Genomic DNA, 25,950 nt, shown 5'->3' with positions numbered 1-25,950 from the left:
AATACAAGAGTGCCATTCTATGAATAATTATAAGAGACTATAGAAATCAATATAAATTATTACTGTAAAACCATATAACTACCTTAATCATGTCTATAAAATATTTTAGGTCTGTAAAAACATAACTATCAATCAAGCATACAAAAATCTATTTCTTCTACTTGAAATCTCAAAGCAGATCTTGGCAACCACATCAAAACAATCAGTACTTTTAACTTTTAATTTCATAAAATAAATTTTCCCGCAAATCTGCATATAAAAGACAGTCTAACAAAGATGTTTCTCATCTTCAATTTTATCATTGCACACAAGTCAAATAGTAATCAAAAATACCAGGATTATAATTTAGTACACCAGACGCGCGTTTCGTCTACATTAGACTCATCAGTGACGCTTATATCAAAATATGTACACAGCCAAACAAGTACAAAGTTGTCAGCATTGAGGATCCAAAATTCCAAAAAATTATGCCAAATACGGTTAAGGTAATCTATGCATGGGATAAAAAAAATCCTTAGTTTTCCGAAAGATTCAAAGTTTTGTAAACAGGAAATTTATAAAAATGACCACATTAAAGATATTCATGTCAAAAGCGAAAGGTTGAATACTGGGCTGGTGTTAACTCTTTCATGTACGTTTTATCCCCATAGCGACCAGGCCTCACGGTCATAAAACTTTCGAGCATGATTTTTGTACTCAGACTCGAGAATCAACCAATCAAATTGCTGGATTTCATGTTTCGAGCATGATTTTTGTGCTCCGAGCACTGAGCAAAGTTTTATGCCTTCAAGGCCTGTTTCTATTTACAAGGGGGCAACGCCACACCTAACTTTAACAAATGCACTTCTGTATCGTATTGAAATGTTCTTCCTGTTTTCAAAAATATCTACAATTTACAAGTTCGTAATTTGTCCCCAAATTTTTCGACAATATTCTATTATGCCAATTTATTATATACTCTTATCTAACCATTACTAAAATCACAACTTGAAAACTTATTTCTGGTATACAGAAAAAGATGGAAGCGAACTCCTGCAAGGATTAATAAACTGTTATCACAGAGATATGTCTCGCCTTTTTGAAATTTTAATCACTAACTAATACATGTAATGTAAGCAAACCAATCAAAGTCAATAGACCATGACTGAGGGGGCGGAGCCAAATAATCTCCATGGCAATGAGATGTGACAATGCTAATACATCTGCATATCAATTATCATTGATGTACCACAAGTGGATCTCCATAAAATGACCTAATCACAAACTAATACATGTAAAGTAAGAAAACCATACAAAGTCAATAGACCATGACTGAGGGGGCGGAGCCAAATAATCTCCATGGAAATGAGATGTGGCAATTGTAATACATCTGCATACTAATTATCATTGACATACCACTAGTGGTTCTCCATAAAACTGAGCTAATCACAAACTAATACATTGTTGACGCCGTCGCCGTCGCCGACGCCGGAAACAGCATACCTATGTCTCGCTTTTTTACTCTGTCAAGGCCAGATAAAAATTAATTCTGATATGTATTTTGTATAAAGAAAATGTAACAAAGTAAGATAAATATTCTCGAATTCATAAATGTAAACTATTCCAATGGATTTGGAGTTGTGGTAATCAAAATGTGTATCGTTAAATGAGTCATTCGTACACCTTTTCATTGGGATATAAACTGTCCTCTAAGGGGGATGAAATTTTTGAAAATTGTTGAGGTAAATTGTTAGGCAATGATTCCTTGTCCACCTCAAGGATTTTTCTTACTAGCTTTCCTCTTTTTATTTGCAGATAAGACTTCTTTGGGAAAGTTGGCTCCATCTATAACACAACCTTTAGATTCATATTCAGTAATTAGGTTTTTCCACACCTGATCACACGTCAAAAGATGCTTGTTTCCTGTGGAAATAAAATCGTGTTCATCTCTATTAAGGTACACAAAACATCAATAATTTTCTTTTTTTTATGCATACTGATTTTAAGTCTACATTAAAAACAATAACACCACACCTCAAAATAAACTATTCAGAGCAATAAACGATGTTTGTCTTGAGCATAACTGACCAGATATTTATCCAGTCGTCGGACTGCGCATGTAGAGAAATTGATACCCTTATTCTGTAACAATCACTAAGCCGATTTTCCTTGTCGTAGACATAACACCCCGAGAGAACTATCATTCCTATAAGATGATCTTTGGTTCTTGCATGAAAATACGGATAATGTGTTACACAATTTTGAATTCCTTTCTAGGATTTTGTACTAAGTGTCGTTTTGTTGTGGAACAGCTGCCATGTCCACTCTGTTTTTTTCCGCTGTTCTCCATCTATGACTATCCATCTGATGTGGTAAGCCTTTTTCAACTACTTTTTATTTTATTTGTTTCCAATTTTGTACGGTTGAAGCTCTTTCATAAGTTAGTTTGTTTTGAAGCTTAGGGGAGGATTGGCACTAACAAACTAGTAAAAACCCTCCACATTATTTTTCTACTGATACACAAATATTCAACTATCGCAATTTCTCTTATTCTAATACGTAATATCTTTTTTTCTCCTTTTGTCCTTCCAACTCAACATATACTGAAGGTTCATGTGGGCCGGGTTTTGATTTAATTAATATTTGCTCTTTTGGGAGATGGTTGAACTTTTGGGGTATAAACAGCTAAATGTTATAGTTTTTTTTTAAATAACACATTGCATAAAGTAAAATAACAAAAATGCTAAACTCCGATGAAAATTCAAAACGGAAAGTCACTAATCAAATGTTAGAATTAGGTGATAGAACACATCAAAAGAACGGACAGCACCTGACATATTTCTGACTTGGTACAGACATTTTCTCATGTAGACAATGGTGGACTGAAACTGGTTTTATAGCGCTATACCTCTCACATTTTTATGACAGTTGCATCATACTCCATTATATTCATAACGATGCGTGAACAAAACAGACATAATAGGTAAAATGGTCAACTACGGGGGCATCAATTGTGTCTCCAAGACACAAATATATTTCAAAGAAAGTCCTACAGTGACTTGGTTATAGTACAGTTACTTCAGAGTGGAGTGCAGGGACATCATTTTGTCTTGTATTTCTTTAAAGATATATGGATAAAAATAATTATAAGACAATAGTAAATTTTGAAATATTTTCATGATATATGGGTAAGATTATTTCTTTTTTTTCCCAAAATCTATTATTCTTTTAAAAGAAACATCATCATAAGCTCACCAATAAGTTTATGAGATATCTACAAAAATATTCTTTGCTTAGTACATTATAGAATTATAAATTTTAATATTTAGAGACATATTTTTTTAATATATGCTCATAAGGTAGTTTCTATATTTTAAAATAAACAATGATTACCTATGATAAATAATCCTTTCCTGGCTCTTGTGAGCGCTACATTTATCTGGTTGTGATCTGTGATAAAGCCGAGGTTTTCTTTACACCATCCTTTAGTGGGATGAGGTTCTATTCTGTAATCAGGTAATGATCTCACTAGGCTGAATATGACATAGTCCCATTCTCCTCCTGAATTACATAAGCATTTGATATTACAACTTACTCAGAAATATTGGATAAATTCAAGTAAAATTTATATGTTTTATAATGTAAACCTGATGCTCAAGTCATAAAAGGATTGTTTATCGTCAATGCAAGTCTTCTTTTGTAGCGACAAAAAGTAGCTGAAAAAGTTGAAAAAAATCCAAAATGTTACCATAAATATATTTTCCATTTGCCTTTCTGGTAACATATATTTCCCAGAAAAGGCCGAAAACAAAATAATTCTTTTGAGTACATCACATCTAATATTTAATAATACAATTTGTTTGCAAACGTATCAGCATGCAATGTTTAACGTTTATTCAGATGAGAAAAAAACCAAACCAAACGCATGGCTCATTAACTGCGACATGTTTCATTCATGGATATATGGATGTTTATGCATGTTATGGTAATTCTTAGAAATAACAAAAATCTTTTTCAAGTAGTGTATCCTTTCTTAAGTTTTTTCGTCTTTCTTATGTTTTCTCATTGATTTGTCTTTTTCAAGTTTATGAAATTTATTACGCCTATTTTATTCCGCAGATTGCGTAATTTCCACACAATAGTGTACCCTGAACTTGAGCCGTTGTAAAACCTAATGTACTGTCAATAAAAAAAAAAAAACATTGTCTATTGAAATACAACAAACGATATTGCAAGTTTGGCTTCCAGCGATTGTAATATGAGAAGACAATAAATTTTCGTTTATATTTCAGATACCCTATTGACACCAGGTGTGTTTATGTTTTATCGACTACAGACTTGTTACAGACTACAGAATTAGAAGGTTACGAAACACAAACTGCAAAGTTTGATTCCTATATATATGGCAATAACATTGAGAATGGAAATGGGGAATGTGTCAAAAAACAACAACCCGACCAAATAAAAAAAAGCAATAGCAGAAGGTCACCAACAGGTCTTCCAATTTTTTTATATGTTAAGTGGTAAATGATTTGTAAGTAAGATTGTAAGTAAATTTCAGTTGAAAGTTAATACTTAGAACAAAGATACGATTAACACTTTAGACTTACATAAAAGATAACCCAGAATTTAATACAAAATTATATTGAAAATAAACTAAGCATGTTAACCAAATTTTGAAGTTAGGAATTAGTGGCACAGCTGTTAATGATAACGTTATCTTAATAGAACTAATTACATAATATAGAGACGCATATTATCCGATATAGTATAAGACAACTTTTACTTTAAGTTGTCCACTGTATTATTTAATTTCATTTTAATATCAATTGTTTACTATAAGTCATATGTATAACATCAGAGACAATTGCTGGCACTTTTCGCAATGTATTAAGTATACAACGATACAAGCTTTAGGCCTTTAATATGAAATGTTTACCTTGGCTTGACACCACAGTGTGAATTTCACTGTGATCTAGTTTTTCTCTTGCCAATGCTTGTTTGATTTCCTGACACTGTGCATTATACTGGGACATGATATTCAATGTACACGACTTTTCTCCTCTGTTAAAAATTTTCTCATTGTAACATAAGTGCTTGAAGATCTTGATCTGAAATTGAAAAAAAAACAAAAAACAATAGAATAGTGTAGCAAAGACCACTATTCTATGGTTTTAATCGTGATTAGGTAAAGTTCGTGATATTTAAAAAAAAAAAAAAAAACTCTATGAATATCATATTTCAATAATTGGACATGAATACACATTATCCTAATGGATATTTCCTGAATACATTTTGTAACAATAGAATATGATATTTAATGTTTGGATCCAAAAAATAATCTATATCAAATATTGAAACAAATTCACACCATAGTACAGTATCATAGCAAAGAAACAAGTTCTTTTATTTACAAAATGTAGAAGGTTTGTATAAATGTAATGTTGCACACCCACAAAACAACAATAACAGCGATTTTTTTTCAAAACTAATAAACAATTTAGTTCGTTAAAATTGTTTCCAATACGGGTTTCATCTTTGTATGATTTTGAAAAAAATCACTCTATGGTTTTGATTTTATTTTCACACCCATACAATGAATTATCCGAACACACTAACTTTAACTATCACCCACAAAAATGTTTTTTGCATATCTTAAAAAAAAAGAAGGTAAAGATACAAACATTTTCTTTTCTCGACAATAGATACACAAATAAATAATTAGACAAGATATTCTTATTTAGCAATAAATTAATAAAATATATATTACACTAAACTAACCACTTGATCAACTTCAATTTTATTGCTACACGAATGTTCGTTTTCTGACTCAGTGCTAACTAATACATATTCCTCAGTGCCTTCAACATGGCTAAAAATGTGTCTTTCTTTCCTGTGAAGTCCTTGATCATTCAGCCATATAGAAAGTCGTGGATTTTCTACATATGACGGCGATTCAGCTGTTTGCAATGATCCTTCATAAAACTCTCCAGACGGAAAATTACAAATACTGTCATGCTGTAAAATAAGGAAATCCTATTATAATATTATTTTCAAAGTATCTGCTAATAGTTCCTTGTTGAACAATCCTTTGTCATTGAAATCTTAACACTTAATGTAATTTCGATTGAGAGGTATTATCAGTTATAAAAAGGTACCAGGATTATTATTTAATACGACATAAAACTCACCATTGACGCTCAGATAAACATTGTTGTAAAGCCAATCAAGTACAAAATTGAAGAGCATTGAATACCCAGTGGTGTTAAAAGGTACCAAGATTATGATATTAACTACATAATAATATGCGTTTATGTTGGAATATAAACCTATAATGTTCACTTCTAGACAATCAAAGATTCTATTATGTTGTAAATTGTATTTCTTCACTTCCAATTAGTGTGTATAAGTAAAAGAATAATGCAGGCAAAGCTGTTTCTGTCCTTTTTACAAATTCTATTTGATATGCATTAAAAATCAATGAAAGAGGCCAGTATCAACCCAAAGTCGCTACATAAAACAGATCTCTATAAAAAGAGAAAACAAGAATGTTTTTTTCTCTTGCATTGCAATTTAAATATAATCTTACCATTCTGTATTGCATATTTAACTGAACAAATCTTGCCGTTTTTGAGTATCGTTCGAACAGGGACCTTTCAAGTCCTAGATCAGCTGCTTGTTTACACATTACAATTGGTCGAAGTTGTTTGTGGTCTCCTATCAATACGACTTGTTCTGGTTTTGATGCTATTATTGTGGCCATACATTCCGGTTCAGTACACATTCCACATTCGTCAACTATAAGCTGCGAAACATTATCCCTTGTTGCTTTTATAAGTCGAGGACTTGTTACCATTGATGTTGTACAGAAAATGACGTCATGTTTACTAAGCTCTTCTTCGGTTGCTGTACTCAAAAGTTTCTTATACTCTTTAACTTTAGTAAGAGTAATGTTGCTAGCCTTTCTCTTAAAGTTTTCTTCATAAGCTGATATTTCTCTTGCATATTGTCCTGTAGTTCGGATAAGATAATGTAGTGAAATATTATTCATAGCTTCATCTGGTTTATAATCAGACCCTTTGTTATCGAACACGCCTTTTCCTGGAACTTCATAGACTAACTGTTCTATAGAGGTTCCGTAGAAACGTACAATACTAGGACCGCCTTTAATAGAGTGTTTCATAAGGCGCCCTGTAAAAAAAATGATAAGAGCAAATATAATACTCGGCTGGCTTTTGTACATCATTTTATGGATATGCTTTTATATTTTAGAACATCAAAAATATTCACTTTTAAGAAAAATGGAATATAAGATATGTGCTTCAGAGATAAGAATTGAGATAAATAACAAATACTGAACTCAAAACCCAGATGGAAATTCAACACGGAAAGTCCTAAGACATATGACAAAATCAAAAGCTTAAATATTTCAAACGAATTGAAAACAGCTGTCATTCCTGATTTGGTACAAATATTTTCTCAAGCTGAAAATGTTGAATAAAACCTGTTTTAGCGAGTCAAACCTCTCACTCGTATGATAGTCGAATAAAGTTTTATTACATTTACAACAATTTGTGAACAAAACAAAAAGACATTATAGTTAAAACAATTAGATCACATGTTAATATATATTGGCTTTAATTAAACTTACTTGCAACTAGGTCAACTGACTTATTAGATGGACCACAATATATGATTTTACAACAAGATTCCATGACATCTTTAAGACGTAACTGGTTGATTTTGTGAAACAGATGTATGAGCTTTATACCAGTATTTGTTTTCCCAGTACCTGTAATATACATCAAATGGTTAATCGTACAAACATTCTAAGTTAAATGTATGTCTATAAAAAATAAATTCAAAGATGTCTGAGTCAATATGTTTCTCATTTGAAAACATTGATTCATTCTTTTTTAATTGTTTAAAAATTAACATATCAGTAAACAGATAGAATTACAGTTCATTCAGATCTCCGTGTATTCATTCACAGTGTGAATGTTTTCTCTCTGAAATCACCAAATATATTTGATTCATCATAGAAAAACACAAAACTAGACCATTATCAATCGAAAGTGAAGTTTAACTTATTCTTAGTGTATGCATACGTTATCCAATTCCAAAACCTTTTCTTTTGTAGTAAAGTTTTGTTCTCAAACGACATCATATAAGTTTCCATGTAAATCGATGTGTATAGATTATCGTTGGTTATCTCATCAAAATTGATTTTCTCACTTGAGCCGGTCACGTTGAAAGCAAAAAAAAACCAAAACAATCGAGTTGAGATGAACAATGATAATCAGTTTATTTCTATTTTACCTATTTTGTCAATTTCATGTCAATTTCATTAGCAATGTCACGTGGCTCCTTAGTATTAAGCGATAATTTTCCCTTTCAAACGAATAGCATGATATAAAAATTATCACCAAACAAAGATCAAAGGAAAAATGCACAACAAAGTGATAAGTGAGATGTATCTTAATGTATCTATTATGGTCGATGCCACTGCTACTGGAAGTTTTGTCTCCTGGAGAGTATCATCAGCTTAGTAATCAGCACTACAGAATATCATTTATAGGGTAATTTTTATAAATAAACGTTTTGCAAAGTATGAATTATTCAAAATATTAAGGATTTTCTTATCCCTGGCATTGATCACCTGAGTTGTATTTGACAATTTATTTTGAAATTTGAGTCCTCAATGCTCTTCAACTTTATACTTGTTTTGCTTTCTAACTGTTTTGATCTGAACGTCAATGATGAGCCTTATGTAGTCGCATCGCGTGTCTAGCATATACAATTATTAGCCTGTTACCTTTAATATCTATTTAAAACGATTGCTTTGTAAAATAATTTAATATAATTATGTTCTCATGACTTGTCAAACCTGGTGGTCCATGAATCAGAGAGAAGCTTGATCGAAGAGCAATTCTGATAGCCTTTGTCTGCATTTTGTTATTTTCTGGAAGTCCAATTTCAATGTCACACTTCACCAAATTTGCATATTTTTCATCTGAATTCATGAATAATAAGAATTAATTATCAAAATTACAACCAAAATGATTTCATTTGAACCAACAACATAATGACGCTAACGTTCATAAAGCTTTTCATGTGATGATATAAAAAAAAAACCTGCTGCATGGTAATCTGTTTTGGAGACAATGAAATTTATTTACAAATAGTCGTGTTAAATGTGAAAGACCACAATTTGTTCCAACTGTCTTAATCACAATCCCGTCGTCTTTGCCTTGAACAGGCACTAGTGAATGAGAATTATTATTGAGTTTGTTCTTCAATGAGCGACACGACGTTTGACATATAAAGTTTAAGATCTGCATAACGTTTCTAAGTATCTGAAAACAAAGTCGATTTGGAGTTGGGCTCGTGTTACTCAGATTAGTTTTTCTGTGATTTGTATTTTGTTGGTCGTTTTTTGTTTTTTGTAATGGTATTGATATTTCGTTTTCTATTTTGTATCTTTCGTATTCTATTGAAATGACTATTGAATCACTAATGATATTCAAATGAACTACTATATGATAATCAAAAAGACACTACATAGGTACATATTAAAATGATAAAAAAATTATATGCAATCAGCCAACAGAGATTGGTCTTCCAAAAGGGTACAATGTGAATATTTGTTTTTATAATGCATATACAATAAAACGTTAAAATATATTACCAATATCTGGAGGCTGTTTATTCAAAGCTATTGACTTTGGAAGAGTTATGTCTGCGCGGTTCAGATAGAGAAGAGAAGCTTCAACTCTCCTAAAACAAATTAGATGATAAGAGATTAAACAAAATATATAAGAAAAAAACAAATGCACGGTTAACTTTATAACCGCATGCGTTACGAATTTGCTTAGTAAAGATTAAAATTATATCTATTAACAAATATTCATTTCTTTTTAAATTCAAATGTTCTATAGATTGCATTAACTAGAAACTGAAAATATCACTTTATAAATATCATGCGTCTTATTGGCTTATGGCGTTTAACATAACATGAATTCATTATAAACAAACCGCCGGTTTTTGAATTATCTTACTTGTTTGATTCTATCCTTTGTAATAGTTCAATGCTACACTTGACTCCTATATCTTTATATCGTATCGCCTCTGGAACAATATCATCATTTGTAAGTTCAAAAAAAACTTTTATTCGTTCATCTGGTGTATCTTTAGCAATCTTTATCACTCTAGTGATTTTTGCATGACCAAGCCAGAAATAATGACGACAGTGAAGTTTCTGTCCTAAAAACCGTACTCCTTCGCCATAATTTATTGGGCAACGTATACATAGATAGTCTGACACTCCAGTTTTAATATCACTTTCTCTCTCGTATATCTTTTTTTGATCATCAAGAAACGATGTTGTGATAAGTTTTATATCTAAGCATCGTTCAAAACAAAATTCCGTTCTTAACGTGAAAACTCCATTTCTCTGCTGAAATCTGATATTTACATCATTTATCAATATTCCACTTTCTCTGACAACTGAAAAGGCCGACTCCATTAAGATGATTGGAATCCAAGTATCTTTATACTCTTGTGATGTCGCATAGTTATCTTTTGATTTGACTGTTGAATAAGACTCAAAACAACTTACTGGGTCTCGCATATGTTTAAGACAGCATTTAATACCATGTGTCAAACTCAGGAGATCAACTACAGGTATCAATAACCCATTGCGCATGACTGCTGACATTTGAACTGCTAAACATTGTCCATGACTAAACGAAAAACTGAAGAGGGAAAATTGCTCAGGAAACATAACGTGATCGTTTCCATTCTCACGTGTATTCGGATTTTGAAGTTCAGAATTAATATCCAACTCTGTATTAAAGGCACTTGGTAAATATCTGTCTCGAAATCCGGCACGTAACCTATCCAAACTTAATTCTCTTTTCAGCTGTGATGAATTTGCTCCAGAAGTAAGTAGTTTCAAATAGTGAACCCAAGTTGTTACTTTATGAAAATTTGCATTTTGATGCGGATGGATTTTCTGATACTCATCAGTACTTCTTACATAACCGCTTTTAGGATTTCTACCCTTTGGTGCCATTTGTTTTATGGAATAAATACGCTTTTTCCATTTTAAGACTAAGCGATTTTTTTCAACTGTCCGCCTGACGATGTCAGTATCTGGAATTGTCTGTGGTGGAGCGCAAACATGAAGGTGGGATATTGATATAGATTTATGTTGACTCTGCACAAATTTTAGACCAGGAATGATTAATCTAATTTCATCTTCTGTAAAATCATCTACAAATCCATGAGTCATGAACGGTTCTTTGACAACTATACTTGCAAATACAAGCTCTTGGCATTTACTTCTATATATTTGTGCATTTCTAGACACATTGTTCACATATACGCACATGTTTTTAATTTGTTCACTGCTGTAGGGGGATTGTTCTTTATCAATTGCTGCATGGAAAAGTCTTTGGGCAACGATATCGATATACCGCCTAATTGGAGCAGTGAAATGCACATACGGGGTTATATTAAGTGAGTAATGGCGTTCTGTTGTAATGCTTGTACCAGAGCATCGGTAAACAGCAGTTTCCTGAATTGTTTCCCAGTCATGCAATGCAAGTGCATGCATAGGATGTAGTTCATCGCTCCCTAGAAGAACTCTTGCTGCTGTAAAGTTTTCATCCCTAACTGAATATACAAATGAATTCCAAACCCAACTTTGTACTGGAAGAATATCATTTCGTACTGTTTCTCCGATGTTTGCCATTGAAAGGCGTCTATCTTGAGCTAGAGAACGACCTTGCAGTTGTAATATGATATCTGAAATGTTTGGATATAATGTTAGCCAATCGTTCACTTTTTGAATCGATGGAGAATCTTGGCATCTCAGTGGAACACAATCTGGGAAATTACGTTTGATAAGAATGCCAACCATGTAATTTGTAAGAATCATAAATTCCTCTATTAAATAGTATGCATCAAATGCATCAGAATCTCCTTCTCCGGGAAGATTAAGTTCAACAGGAACAGATAAAGCTGCATTTCCAAGCCTCTTTTTTCTAATTGTTTTTGAAATTTCATACAGTTGTTTTATTTCCGTCTTTAGAGCATGTTCATATTCTGGATTATCAATCATATTCTGAACCTCTCTATAACTCAACTTAGCACGTGATGTTATGGTTGACTTACATAACTTTGTTTTGTCAAATAAGATTTCCTTATTTATATTGAAATATAAAAATACAGTTAAAGTTGGCCTCTCCTGCTCCGGTAAAAGACAACATATATCCTCAGATATTGGCTCTGGCAACATATGATGCGGAAAAAGAAATTGACCAGGGAAATACGTCGTGCCTCTCTGTAATGCCTCAATATCCATAGCAGAATTAAGCTTTACAATAGATGCAACATCTGTAATGTGTACCCCTACTTCGTAATGTTCTGCATTGCGTAATCCTTTAGTGCAATCACCAGGAACTTCTCTTATATGTATTGCATCATCAAAAACCTTTGATTTCTCTGGATCTATTGTAAAGATATTCAAACCAGTCAAATCACGCCGATTGGATAACTTTGTACTCAAACTCTCTTCTTTGGTCATCTGTAGTAAATTATTGGTGGATTCCATAGTATTTTCTTCGTATTCAGAGGGTATTTTATATTGCAAATCTAGTATTCGCATACTTTTAATGTAATTTTGTGTCGAATGATGGACTTTGAAAATTGCACCCATTGGGTACTGTAGTTTTTCCCATGACAGGCAGACAACATAGAACAAGTAAGCTTTTATCAAATGCTTGTTTATTGTCAGAGATTCTTGAAATTCTAATATTCGCTTTCGCTTTTTGTATTTATAAATATCAACTGTATACGGTTTTAATTCTTTTTCATCACGAACTAAATGCAATTTGGGCATTGTTTTACAAATAGGCTTTGCCTTATCCATTTCATGTTCATCAATTTCACAAATAAATACAGGGTAGTCCATGTTCCTGCATCGAGTTCGTTTTAACAGACCAACTACTTTGCCATATGTTTTTCCTACCTGCTTTTTCTTTTCCATTCGTAGAGTGTTAGAGCTGCTAATTTCTCGACCTAAAATTTCAATTACGACCTCGTCTTCTGTGTATGCTTTTCCACATTTGGAACGGCCCGATATTTCAATTACATCTGTATCTGCCTTATCTGATACTGTGCATTTTGCCATATGTGATGCCTCAATTTCGATTATTCCTCGCTTGTACTTAGAGGGCTCATTCCTACAGAGAATTTGTAACTTATTATTGTCAAGTATTAAATCTTCATAATATTCTTTTTTGTGTCTTTTCATATGCGAAGAGAGATCGTTTACGCAACTAGGTGACAGGTCAAGACCAAATTTTATAAGATTTAAATCATCTTTCAATTCGAAATCTAAACCTTTTTTAGATCTTTGATAAAAATTCAAGTCTTCATATTTACCGGTTTCCTCTGGCTCTGACAAATCAGTTGAACTTGCCTGAACTTTTGAACTTTCTTGTAGGACTTTGAGCGTTTTCTCATCAGCAGATGACATAGAGCCTTCACTATAATCTGAATTAATAACCATGTCTTCTGAAATATCTTGTGTCAAATTCGTTAATCGATCGGTATCAAAACCACTGTCAGTTGAGGAACTTATTGTAGAAAAATTGCTTTCGCTTCCCAAAAAGCTTGTATCTGAGTCATCTGTATCAGGTTTACGTGAGGTGCTAGGTTTCTTTTTCTTTTTCTTTCTCATTTGTCTGAGGACAACTTTTCCACTTTCCGATGGTTCAATGTTTTGAAGTTGTTCGTAATACTTTTTGGATTCATCAGGATATAAAGAAAGTCCGATTTCTATTGGGTTAGATGACTCCTTGGTTTTCAAAGGATCTAAAAATGTAAAAGTTCAAATACACGGTTGATTAGCAAATTTATCAAAATTCTATCACATTTTCAGCTAATAATACCTTAAGGTGAATTTATATTCAATATTCAGCACAAAAGAAGTTATGTTATATTCCTTATACAAACACCTGTCAAAAAGTTTAAAATACTAGTAATGAAAAGTATTACAATTTGGGTCTGTTTAAAATTCATCAAAACGTGATCCTTTAGATAAATTTCATGAATGTCCATTACTAGTATAACACTTGTTAAGGTTTAAATAGGTTTGGATACTTGATTAGATTTTCATATTTAATATTTCATCGATCGTTTCATTAATATAAGGAACGATTTCATCATACACTTTGATCATTTATTTATCTTATCCCTATTGAATCTAAGAGTGTTTTTTAAAGATTCAATCGTGATGGAGCCACCTCCGTTGTTTCCATGTAGCATAACGATTAATGTTTGATATTAGATCCCTGGCCCAGCCTAACGATTGACTTGAACGTTGGTGTTTGCTATTCTCCTATGTGGTCAGACTATTTAACAAAAAAGTCAAGCTTTTAACAATGGCCGGCTAGGATCAGATGATATGTTTTTTCTAAAGATTGCCATACCTTGTTAATAAGCCATGGAAAAACTTTACTTAGAGTGTTGTTCTTGTAAAAATCATGATTATTTGCATTTCAGATTAACATGTTCTAGATCTGATATAGATTTAGTATTTACCATTGAACTATTTGAAACCAATCCGTCAATTTTCGGGGATATTTGATTTCTTGGTTTTGTCAAAGTCTGCATATAAGACCACAGGATTTATTTGTTCGTTAAACATTTTATTTCTTTAATTTCGTGGTTCACTTATAACAACAAAAATTGATATCCAACGAATACTTATTAATCCGCACTATCAGTGTTATCAAACTTCGTAAACAATTTTTCTTATTGATCAAGATTATATGCAACAAGATAATTTGATTTCTTTTTTTTTTTTTTAAATAATATGATTTATTTTAACATTTATTGTCGAAGATTAACCATGATAAATCAATACATGCACCTACCTATAGTCTGTTCACTTGAATTGCATTGAGCTTCAACCGTTCGTGGTTTCTGAAACAAAAAATACAAAATGCTTACCAGGTTTATTATAAACTTATTTACATGTACTTTTGCTTTCTGTAACACTTTCACTTTCATGAAGTCTTAAATAATGAAGAGAAAACAGTTCTCTTTATTGATTTCATTTATTTCACTGCAGAAAATATGTATTCCTATTTGTCCTGGTCTAATTGCTATACAATTTGAAAGAATTAAGATAATGAATAAATTAAAACTTGATTTGCCTCAATTAGTAAAATATGTGTATTTTACCCATTCTACTGGAAACTTCTTATTTGTGAATAACGGGACAGTTCAAACTCAATTGAAGGGTCAACTTCGAGTATCATTAACATTTAATTCATAATCAGTATGAACTATTGCTGTTTTCAGTTGAACAAGAAGGTTATGTAAGCAAATATAAAGTTTGAAAAAATGCACATAACGTTATTAGAAATCTGCTTTATATTGATTATAAAACAATTTTCTTGGAAAAGAATCTTACTTCTCCTGAAAGCAACTCTTTTTGTCTGATGGTCCTTAAAAGTCTTGCTCTCCTGTTACATTCCTTTTTATGTGAACTAAATGTATCTATCCTGTTAAACAATTTGTTACATCTTCCGCAGCAAAACACGTCCTCGTCATCGTCTTCACACCCTATAAAAAAAATTATCGGATCAGAAAATGAGCGACGAAAGATACCAGAGGATCATAGAAACTCATAAGTCGAAAATAAATTAACAAGGCCATACCTTAAAAAGGTAAAGACAAACAGACAAATAATACAATGGAAGAAGAAAAAAAATCAGTGAGTTTTTCATTGCCTAAAGTTTAAAAATTTTTATATTCGACATTTTTTTTAGTTTTTGGTATTACATCACATATCGAAAATCTGTTCACATATATACTAGAAAACATAATTTAATTCCCGACTCTGAAACATTTGTTATAACTACTCATTTCAACTTGCTGTTTTTGATATATGTTTGCAAACCCATATCCATTCAAATTCATCGAGTAGAAAACAGCCTACGGCCATTAATGGGTCTCATATCTAAAAGCATATTTCTCTTCTTGCATATATATAAAAAAAAAAAAGGACTAGTCGTACTCTACCTTCTATTTCTTTCAATATATCTAGTTTCACGGTAACCTTTGTTTCCTTTTCTGAATTTATCTGACAGTTTTCCAACATGTTTACCACAAACACTTCCATACATTTCTTTACTGACTCTCTATTCTTTGTGACTGATGTATTCATTTTCCCCCAAATCACCAAGCTACCCTTTTCGTAGAAGTCGTTGCCCATATTCGTTGTCGTAAATTTATCTGTGTTTTCTTTTATCATCTTTTGTATGTCATTCATAACGTGTTCATCATCAGTGCTAAGTGTATATCTAACTATCAAACACAACAAAAATACGAACGATGAATTGTGTATGGAAATATTTTGTAAATGGAATGTTAAAGCTCAAACATTAGTAAAACCATTGAAGTTAAAATTGGAAATGAAGTTAAATTTCAATAGTTTTCTATGTAGATGTGTATATGAGACTTAATTGCTCTTTTTTCTTCTTTAAATACCAGTATAATATATCCCTCATACGTAAGAAACCCAAATAATCCCTCTTTCTAAATTCAAAATTTTAACTACCAATATATTGACTTGCAGTTTTAAAATAGCTTAATAAATCTAAATTACTAGACACGATTTCTCTGGTTTGAGACATTTTTTCCAGATGATATCTAAAAACATTAAATTTGATGCAAATTTCCAATCAGCCAAACAACGTTCCGGCTAATGATTTTGACGGTTGACAGAACGTAGATTTGAACGTGAAATAAATTCGTTGACTGATTCAGGCCATAAAAAATCTGTTTTATACAGGAAAAAAATATACTTAACTTTTTATTTAACCTATAACATAAAATCAGACTAGAAAAATCAAATTGCACGAGATCGCATCGATTTATATGTATATTCATGTTGATATTGGGTTATATAACCATCGGTAGTTTATAGTTTATTAGATGGCGCCTAGGCTAAAATACACACGAAATTCTGATATATATATATATATATTGTCGATTACATGCAGTAAAAATTGGGTTTCTTCAGACTAAATGTTACATTTTAGTATGTTATAAATCAAAAATGAGAGTTTGAGTCAAATCGTTGAACATGAATTTGACAGCTTGAAAATTTCACGTTGTACCCTTTCGTATTCAGACCACACGACGCGAGGCCGATGAATAACTTTCATCTGATATGCTCAATGTCAAACGCCAAATAAGCCATACAAATTTGTGAAAATCCACGTTCATTATATCCGAGTCGTCAAAAAGGAAAATAACTTATTTTAGTATAAATCCAAGCATTTGTCCTGAAGAACTGAATAATGAGAGACAAACATTATGAACTAAAAATTCATAAATGCTAGTCAGACTTTGTTACTAATATAGTTCAATCTTACACTGAGTTGTCAGGTCCTCAGAATCAGCATCAGACTTTGTCACCTGAATTGTAAATAAAACAATGAATTAAAGGAAAAACTACCAATATCTTGAACAGCTATCGATATTTTTTACTGTTCACGTTTGATATTTTCATCGATTCGATTCGAATTGGTTACATCCTATTATTTATTTATTTTTTCATAAACCTACAAAATAATCTATGAAATGCATATGAGATGAAGTGTGTGTCATTCTCATAATACATATCTGATACATGTTATCCTTCTATTGTAAACTTTAGTTAAACGAGCTGAAAAAGATTAAGATACATTAAAAATATTGTTCATGGTATGTTTAAAAACAAATTGAACTTGAGTTATTTACCTAACCATAATACTTTAGGAAAAGCCTTTAGAAATGCTCAGAAAATTAGTATAATAATGCAGAAAAAATTATTTATCAGTGTACAATAAACTGCGACATAAATTGTGCGATTGATAACTTCAATGCCGTGTTGGATAAAGAGGGACATGCTTTAATTTTCCTTTTCTGTCTGTCATAAATGTAAGAACCGTTCAAACAAAAAGTTCTCTGAAACTGATATTATCAAGATGCTTGATTTCTTGATTGACCACATATTTGTTACGTTCGGAGGACGTGTTTTTTTTAACAGACTGTCGGCATTCCAATGGTAACAAATTGTGCCCCTCTACTAGCCGACTTATTTCTTTATTACTTTGAGGCTGACTTCATGCAGGAACTTCTTAGGAAGAAAGATAAGAAGTTAGCAATCTCCTTTAACTCTGCTTTCCGCTATATAGATGATGTTCTTTCACTAAATAATTCAAAATTTGGTGACTATGTGGAACGTCTCTATCACATTGTATTTGAGATTAAGGATACTACAGATACAGTCAAGTCGGCTTCATATCTTGACGAAAATCTAGAAATTGACAATGAGGGTCGATTGAAAACAAAACTTTACGACAAAAGAGATGATTTCAGCTTTCCAATTGTGAACTTTCCATTTCTAAGCAGCAACATTCCAGCAGCACCTGCATACGGGGTGTATATTTCCCAATTGATACGATATTCCCGTGCTTGCATTTCCTATCATGATTTTCTTGATAGATGGTTGCTGCTCACAAGGAAGCTATTAAACCAAGAGTTCCAAATGGTGAAGTTGAAATCATCCCTTCGTAAATTTTACAGACGCCATCACGAGTTGGTTGACCGTTATGGAATATTTATTGGAACTTATCGATTTCGTCTTGCATTTCCATTATTTATTTAAATCATACCAGTTGTTAAATTGTATGGTCAATTATTTTTTTTCTTCAGAATAAATGAATATTATCTTCATTCCACATTTGTTGCTATTTATTTTTACCAAGGTTTTCCAAAGGCACTTGTAGTGTTCAGCCCCCGATGTTATTCCGATATATGTCATGGTCAATGTCATTACAGACCGAAACACGGTAAAGGACGGCAATACACTATAATTTCAAACTTTCAAAATGAAAATGTTTGAAATTACATAACAGCGACCTTTGCCTATTCTCTAGTACCCAACACATCGTGTTTCAGTAGTAATGAATTGATACAATTTAAGGATTTTGATGAACAACAAGAGAATTTTATCTTTGTTAAAATGCTATTTGTTTTTTCGGAAACACTTAGATATACGAGTAAAACCTATTCAACTTTTTTGTTAAACTCGTACATCTTAATTATGAAAGTAAGTCACCAGGTAAATGAACTTATGCAAACGAAAAAAACAATCATGAACCTCAGTTACCTTCTTTCCAGTTTTTTTCACTTTACAAGACATCTTGTGACTCATGAAACTGTCTAGGCTTTGAAACTTTGCTTTACATCGCCCACATTCATATGTGTCTTTTATATCTTCATCATCTGCTGTAAATACACATTGACCAAAATAGCTATCAAATAGAATTATGCTGTTAAAATTGTCACTATAAAATAGTTCTAAAACAGAGGAATAACAGCAGACTTTGAGAGATTACACCTTGATATTTTAGCTGAACATATAATGACAGTGGTGACAAAGCGTTGTATTCGCCATAGTCACAAACAAATCGTCCAATTCAAATTATTCTTATACATTTGTAAGCATAATGATTTATGGTCAAACTTAATAAAAATGACCAAAATTCCTTTGAATAAACATCATCAAATCGAAAGCAATTTAAAAAGTCTTAAACTAACAAACAGAGATATAATGAAAGCTCTTTGAGATATTATTAATATGTTATGATATGCGTCATAATGTGAGAGTATGTCTGTTATTTCATGACAATCACACTTGCGGTTAACCATGTTCAATAACATCCGATTCACAGTTGTTGACTAAATATGAAATATTTAGGCATAATTGCATCAGTTTATATAGTTTCACTTATGTACATAACAGACACAAAATAGACGAAAGTAAACTTACTTCAATAAATAAAGTAGGTGTATGGTTAACTGCACAACACGACACGCTAAACTACCAATAATGCGGGCTTCAGGCAAATGTTCAGATAGGAATACTGTTAGTATCGTAATTTTATGCAAAAAAGGCTATAAATATTGCCCGCGTGACTTTTGTATATTTGATCGATAATCATTTTCCAAACTAACAAGTCTTGTTTTTGTGCTGTATGTTGATATATGATATGAAAAGTCGGTAAATAGGTAAGTTACATTTTGGTAAAAAGCAACCATCTGTCAGGGAAATAATGGTAGGAAATACAAGGCCAGGAAAATTGTATCAGCTGGGGAATATGTACATCATATGCAGGCGCTGCAATACGAGAAATGATTTTTTGAGAAAGTCGGCAACTGCTTGCCCTTTAAGAGCAACTGAATTTACCAACTTATTTTGGAGATTCCGGTTGCACTTATAACTTGTTCTTTTATTGTTTGCTGTTTTTTTGGACGATCAGTCTGTTTTTCAAGAGTTTACTTTACCTTTCTTTGATAATTGATTTACCGAAATGTATGATTCCAACAGGACACAAAATGTTTATTTCAAAATACTTGTTTAAAGCAACATGAAAGTCTGGATGTTTTCATATCGGTACTAACACTAACTAAACTACTATTACATAGCTACATATTTATGTAAAGTATTGGTCCTGCATCATGTTATCTCTCAGACTGTTAATGAAGTCTTTAAGAATGAATTTGAAGGATGTGCACTGATTTACTATTTAGTATTTAAGAACATGACGATCTATTGTATAGCTATTAATGAACATTCACTTGCTTTAAGTAACTGCGAGCACTCTTAATCGGTATTTGTATATTTGGTCTTAATGTAAGTCTCTAATAGGCATAGTGAATATCTATGCCGAAAAGACATTCTTTAGAATATTAACCTTTTTTAATTAACTTACTGTCATCACATGAATAGTTTCCCAAAGCTTCGTTTACGTCTACGTCCTTCATATAAGGGCTTTCAATCATTTTTAGAGAAGCTCCTGAATCTTTACGATATCAATACAAATATTAAACATTAAACATAAGTTAAAACTAAACATGGATAATGTAGTTTCACAAACTTTATATTTGACAAACAGTTATGCTTGAAGTTGTTGTACTGTCAGTAAGCCACATCTGATACCCCTGCCTGATCATAAGAAATAATAAATTAGATAATATGTAAGGTGATCTATCTGTTATGTTTATTCTGAATGTCTACACTTGCTAGACTGAATTTTGTGCCAAAAAGTCTCAACTGTCCAGTTGTGGTAGTCACTTAGTTCAACTGTTTATTTCAAGTGGTCACCAACTTTAAATTCGCAGTTTTAATTGAATATTTGATATAACAAAACATTTGGACGGACGGACAAACGGACATGTTGTCGATGGGGCATAACAAAAAGCAATGTGACGTGTTAGACGTGTTATCTGTACGTACTTGATATCAGATGTTGTACATTTGAGGCTTTTCAACTGTTTTTGTCACTAGTGTATCTGATGAGGTATCTCTATTGAAAATATTTAACTCATTATGAAATGGAACAAATAAAATAATAATTTTGATCGAAATGAATCAATTAAAATCTGTAGAAGAGTCGTTTATCCAATAATGCTTCGTTAGAAGTGTGTCACGATCTTTGCTGTTGCATTAAAAAATATGTTTTCAACAGATTTTTTAATTTTGATTGAATCTGAATTCTGAGAATATGCATTTGCTTTCAATAGGTAAGTCATCATAACATATTTACCGCTGCCATGTATGATTTCATGTTCTAACAGGAAATTTGTATACCAGCTTAGAACAGAAATATACAACAGGAAACCTTTCAATTCTTTGTAGAATATTCCGACTGCAAAATGTTCGATAACATTGAATGTCTCAGTTTGGTTAAAAGCCAAATCTGCAAAATGATGAAATCTCCAATAATGAGAGAAATTAGTTAAGACGATGTATTTAGACATTTAAGACGTATGTGAACTAATAATTACATACATATAATGGAATTAATGTTTAAAGCATTTACTGTAATTATTCAGTCAAATAGGCCTAAGTAAATGACTATCTTTCAAAAAAAATTTGTCAGCTTAATTCGTGTTTTTTGGTAGAATTTCTAACTCAAGATTTGAGACAAAGGTCATTTATTCAGTATTTCATAAAGAATCTATACATCTGACAGTTACTAACATTATATAACATAACAATTTCTATAGTAATACTTTTATAGTTGTTATAAAATACATTAATTAACACCATTACAAATCTAATCCCGATTTCATATTCTGTGAAGTCATTTTTTGTGGCGTCAATACAATCGTAAAGTATTTCTAGGTGCTCGTTGTTATTCTGCGGTTAGCATGCCGAAATGTACTATTATATTATTTATTTTTGTATTTCCTTCTCCTTAGTGTTCTTACATTTATTTGTATTGTATATACATACTGAATATAGGCGCTTTTATCAAAGTGTTTGCTTCTTATACATATTGCACTATCGTTTGTTTTTGCACTTAAATGTTGTTACGTTGATTTCCTGTTATAGATGTGTTTCCTCGGTTTTAGTTTGAAACTTTTTTTTCTATCAATCGGTGTAAATAATTTTTGAACAGCGGTATACTAGTTCTACTGTTGCCTTTATTTATTTACAATGTAGTACTAAAACAAAACTGAATAAATGACAACAATTAAAAAGTTGAGGAAGAAATATCGCCATCCTCCCATAAGAAAATTACAAAACATATACAAACAAATTTAATACAATGAACAGTATATAGTAATTGAAAGTAATCAGGTTGTTAGTTGGTGGGATCATGAAATAATCCATCCTTTTCTGTTAAAACAAAATAATGTTTAGTAGCATACATCGCAATCGAGATAAAGAGAACGAAACCACACGCTTGTTAACAGTTAGCTGCACTTTATTCTCATTGGTCAATTAAAATATTTGATAATTAATATTGACCCTGATCATGCCATAACCATTCTGATATTGACTGCTCATAATCAAAACCTGTCGATATCCTAGACGGAGCCCAATGATTCTTTTAATTTCAGTTTACAACATAAACAGACTCCTAATAATTGTAGAACAATATTCTTGCCGAAAATGTTTTTATTTCAATAAAAACTTATTTATCTGCCAGCTTAATTTTTCTTCTTTGCTTCTGGACCAAAGAAACGATATATAAAATGTAACTGAATTTGTTCCGCAGACAGGTTGACTTGTTGATTGTACATTTATTTAAAGTAAGTATGTTGTTAAGGCATTTAAGAGCCTGTGTCGCTCACCTTGTCCTATGTGCAAATCAAACAAGGGCACTCGCAAACATTCTAGACAAAAATAAACTTCATGAAAAAATCACTGTTTTGTTGATCTTAATTTGAGAATGGAAACAGGGAATATGTCAAAAGAGACAACATCCCGAACTTAGAGCAGAAAGCGGACGAAAGCCAACAAAAGGTCTTCAACGCAGCTGTTTATCTTATTAAGGACACAGTGGTAGCCTTTTTTCTCTGTTTTTGCCACTATTGCTGCTTTTTTGGAATATGTAGTACATATTTAGGATATAACACACTAGCGTTAAGTAGATTATGTGAATTGTGAATTAATTATGCGAAATCATAATTAAGGCCCAGGATGTTCTCAATGATCACGAAATATTTTTATAAAACTATATATTTTAGTTAGTTTCCATAAAATCTCTGAGATAAACCAAGTTCGGTGAAATTCTGTATGCTCTTTTTTCACCCAAAATAGGTTGCACTTCAGTTCATATTGACAATGAAATTTTCATAGTTACTCCCTTTGCAGCTATCACGGTGCCACTTTGAACTTTTGTAAGAAAATTATATCCTAGAAGAAAAAATTCATATGCACTTATATATTATTCAAAGGTCAAAACAAAGGATTTTGCCGCATATTTTCAACATTTATATGCAAATAACTACTAAGAGTTTAATCCTATACCAAAATTATGCACTACCCCTAACTTTACTTTGAGGCTTCCTCGGAATTCAATTGTCGCCGCTACCATGTGTTTTATACTCACTACATTCCCAAAGCATGTCACTATGAGTTGAAACATAGAAGTTATATCTGGAACGTGTACGTTAACAGAACAAAATATCTACTAGTATGAATGTCATATACCTCAATAAAAGAAGCATGGTTTGTGAAACAGCATATTTACACAGTGCAATCTAAAGATATATTTATATATGTATCTGATGCTACATATTTAATAAAAGTTAGATATTGCATAATTTTAAAAACAGTATATAACTATGTGGTTACATCATTAACTTACTTACCATGGACTTCCCGAATTTGGGTTTTTACGCATGTTATTTTTAGCTCCACTTGCGCTACTGAAACATAATTGGAAAACTCAAGTTAAGTTTAGAAAATATTTGATCGAATGACAGGATGCTGTATGTGTGTATTTGCAATAATTAGACAAAGACTCAGCAACAACAAAAACATTTCAACTTGTTAACAAACTTCAACAAAGTCAGACGCAACCGGTGAATAATTGTAAGAGTATTCAAAATACTTTTTTTAATAGTGACCTTGTAAAAACGACAAATGAAATACAGATTAGAAATACAAAAAAAACCCCGATAATTTCAAAAAGCCTTCCTTATTATCAGTTCTATGTACAACAAAGCACAAGAACTATTAAAAAAACAGTCGTAAAAGATAGCCATTGCATTAATGAAATTAAGCTCAAAGCACTCTTATAAATAGACTGATATAGTTGTAATGACCTCATTGCTGACCTTTTATCTCAAATATTATGAGTTTAGAACATTTTTTTTTATTTCATGACTCCAAATGAGAAAACTTATGACAACTGACAAAATTATCAACACATAAAAGGAAAATTACCAATATAAACTCCTTTTTCATCGTTTGGTATCTCGGGAACTTGTAATGCTGCTTCAACTAAAGGACATGCTGAAGTGGAGGGTGATTTGATTTGTCTGCATACTATTTTATCATTGTTGTTATTTTCAAGAATGTGGTTATTTAATGTCCCTCCTAAAATTAGAATAATGCATATACAAAAGAAATAAAAACAAACATTTCTTGATGTAACTCTTCAAGTATAACATCACTGCAAAAACACCATCCAAAGACTAAATAGTGTAAATTATAGTCGTGAATGCGCACAGTAACACCTTATCCACCTTTTGTAGAGTGTATCTGTTGAGATATCAAAGCAGATCTGATATAAAAATCAACGAGACTTATATTATTCTTTATAAGGACATTTATTTTTTCAAACTTATAACAAGTTTACAATATATCACTCAAATAAAAATGAATAAGTAAAAAGGTGACTAATAAGATAAATTTAAATTAAATAAGAGTTGATAAAAGATGTGTTATCTTTACCAGGACATTATGTCTTATTGATGTACGATAATTCTATTCCCCCCGAGGTTTGAATAATAAAGCCGTTTGCTTTTATCTTTTGATATGCAGATAAATCCAGAACAACATTCCTAAAGTTGTAATTTCAATAAAACCTTAATAGAATAAGCAACGTGACTTGTACTTGGCTCATCATTGGATAAAAACCAAACGCGTATTTTTGTGTTCCGAATTATCTATCTATATATCTATCTATGATATGTACACTTTGTACAATATAAGGCATATTCGTATATTTCAAAAATTGACGTATGATCACACACATGAAATTTACATAAACAAATACGATACATGTAACATCATTACCATTTTATGCTAGTAGAGTTCTTACTTTTTACTTTTACTCTATTCTTGTCATTGACAATGGCGTTGATTGTTGATCCATTGAAAACTGTTGTGTTGACCTGTTCGCTATGATTCAATATTTGGTCATTCTCAAGTTCCCTTGGCTTTTTTCCCTGATCAATTCTTTGCATTATGCTATTACAGGTTTCTTTAATTAAATTCCGTAAACATGTATCATTTTCAATACTTTTGTCTATTTTTGCATCTATAACTTCCAATCCAAATTGTACCATGTCTTTCGTGTCCTTTATTTCATACGCTAA

The 25,950-nt window shown here is 31.7% G+C and overlaps 1 protein-coding gene across 1 annotated transcript; it reads right to left on the bottom strand.

Annotated features, from left to right (window-relative positions):
- Positions 1–1,524: 1,524 nt before the first annotated feature.
- LOC134688346 (3'-5' exoribonuclease HELZ2-like) lies at positions 1,525–25,916 on the bottom strand. The gene is made up of 19 exons (XM_063548968.1): positions 25,674–25,916; positions 24,794–24,946; positions 24,217–24,273; positions 21,657–21,809; positions 20,823–20,912; positions 19,217–19,335; positions 17,436–17,478; positions 16,078–16,362; positions 15,467–15,618; positions 14,925–14,973; positions 10,038–13,860; positions 9,668–9,756; positions 8,867–8,992; positions 7,631–7,771; positions 6,569–7,170; positions 5,761–5,997; positions 4,919–5,090; positions 3,373–3,540; positions 1,525–1,902 (listed from the first exon to the last, which is right to left on the bottom strand). The coding sequence occupies exons 1-19, from the start codon at positions 25,816–25,818 to the stop codon at positions 1,754–1,756; spliced, it is 6,753 nt and encodes a 2,250-aa protein (XP_063405038.1). The 5' UTR covers positions 25,819–25,916; the 3' UTR covers positions 1,525–1,753.
- Between the last annotated feature and the right edge of the window lie 34 nt (positions 25,917–25,950).

The sequence above is a fragment of the Mytilus trossulus genome, chromosome 10 (assembly GCF_036588685.1).
Source record: "Mytilus trossulus isolate FHL-02 chromosome 10, PNRI_Mtr1.1.1.hap1, whole genome shotgun sequence".
Taxonomy (NCBI): Eukaryota; Metazoa; Mollusca; class Bivalvia; order Mytilida; family Mytilidae; genus Mytilus; species Mytilus trossulus.
The sequence above is the reverse complement of the archived record's forward strand: the minus strand, read 5'-3'. Positions and strand labels throughout refer to the sequence as shown.

Coding starts and splice junctions, on each gene's coding strand:
- LOC134688346 (XM_063548968.1), bottom strand. CDS start 25,818: ATGCAAAGAATTGATCAGGGAAAAAAGCCAAGGGAACTTGAGAATGAC. Junction 21,810..24,216: donor CCAAATTCGGGAAGTCCATG/GTAAGTAAGTTA, acceptor ATCATTTTGCAG/ATTTGGCTTTTAACCAAACT. Junction 20,913..21,656: donor TGAAATCATACATGGCAGCG/GTAAATATGTTA, acceptor GATATCGTAAAG/ATTCAGGAGCTTCTCTAAAA.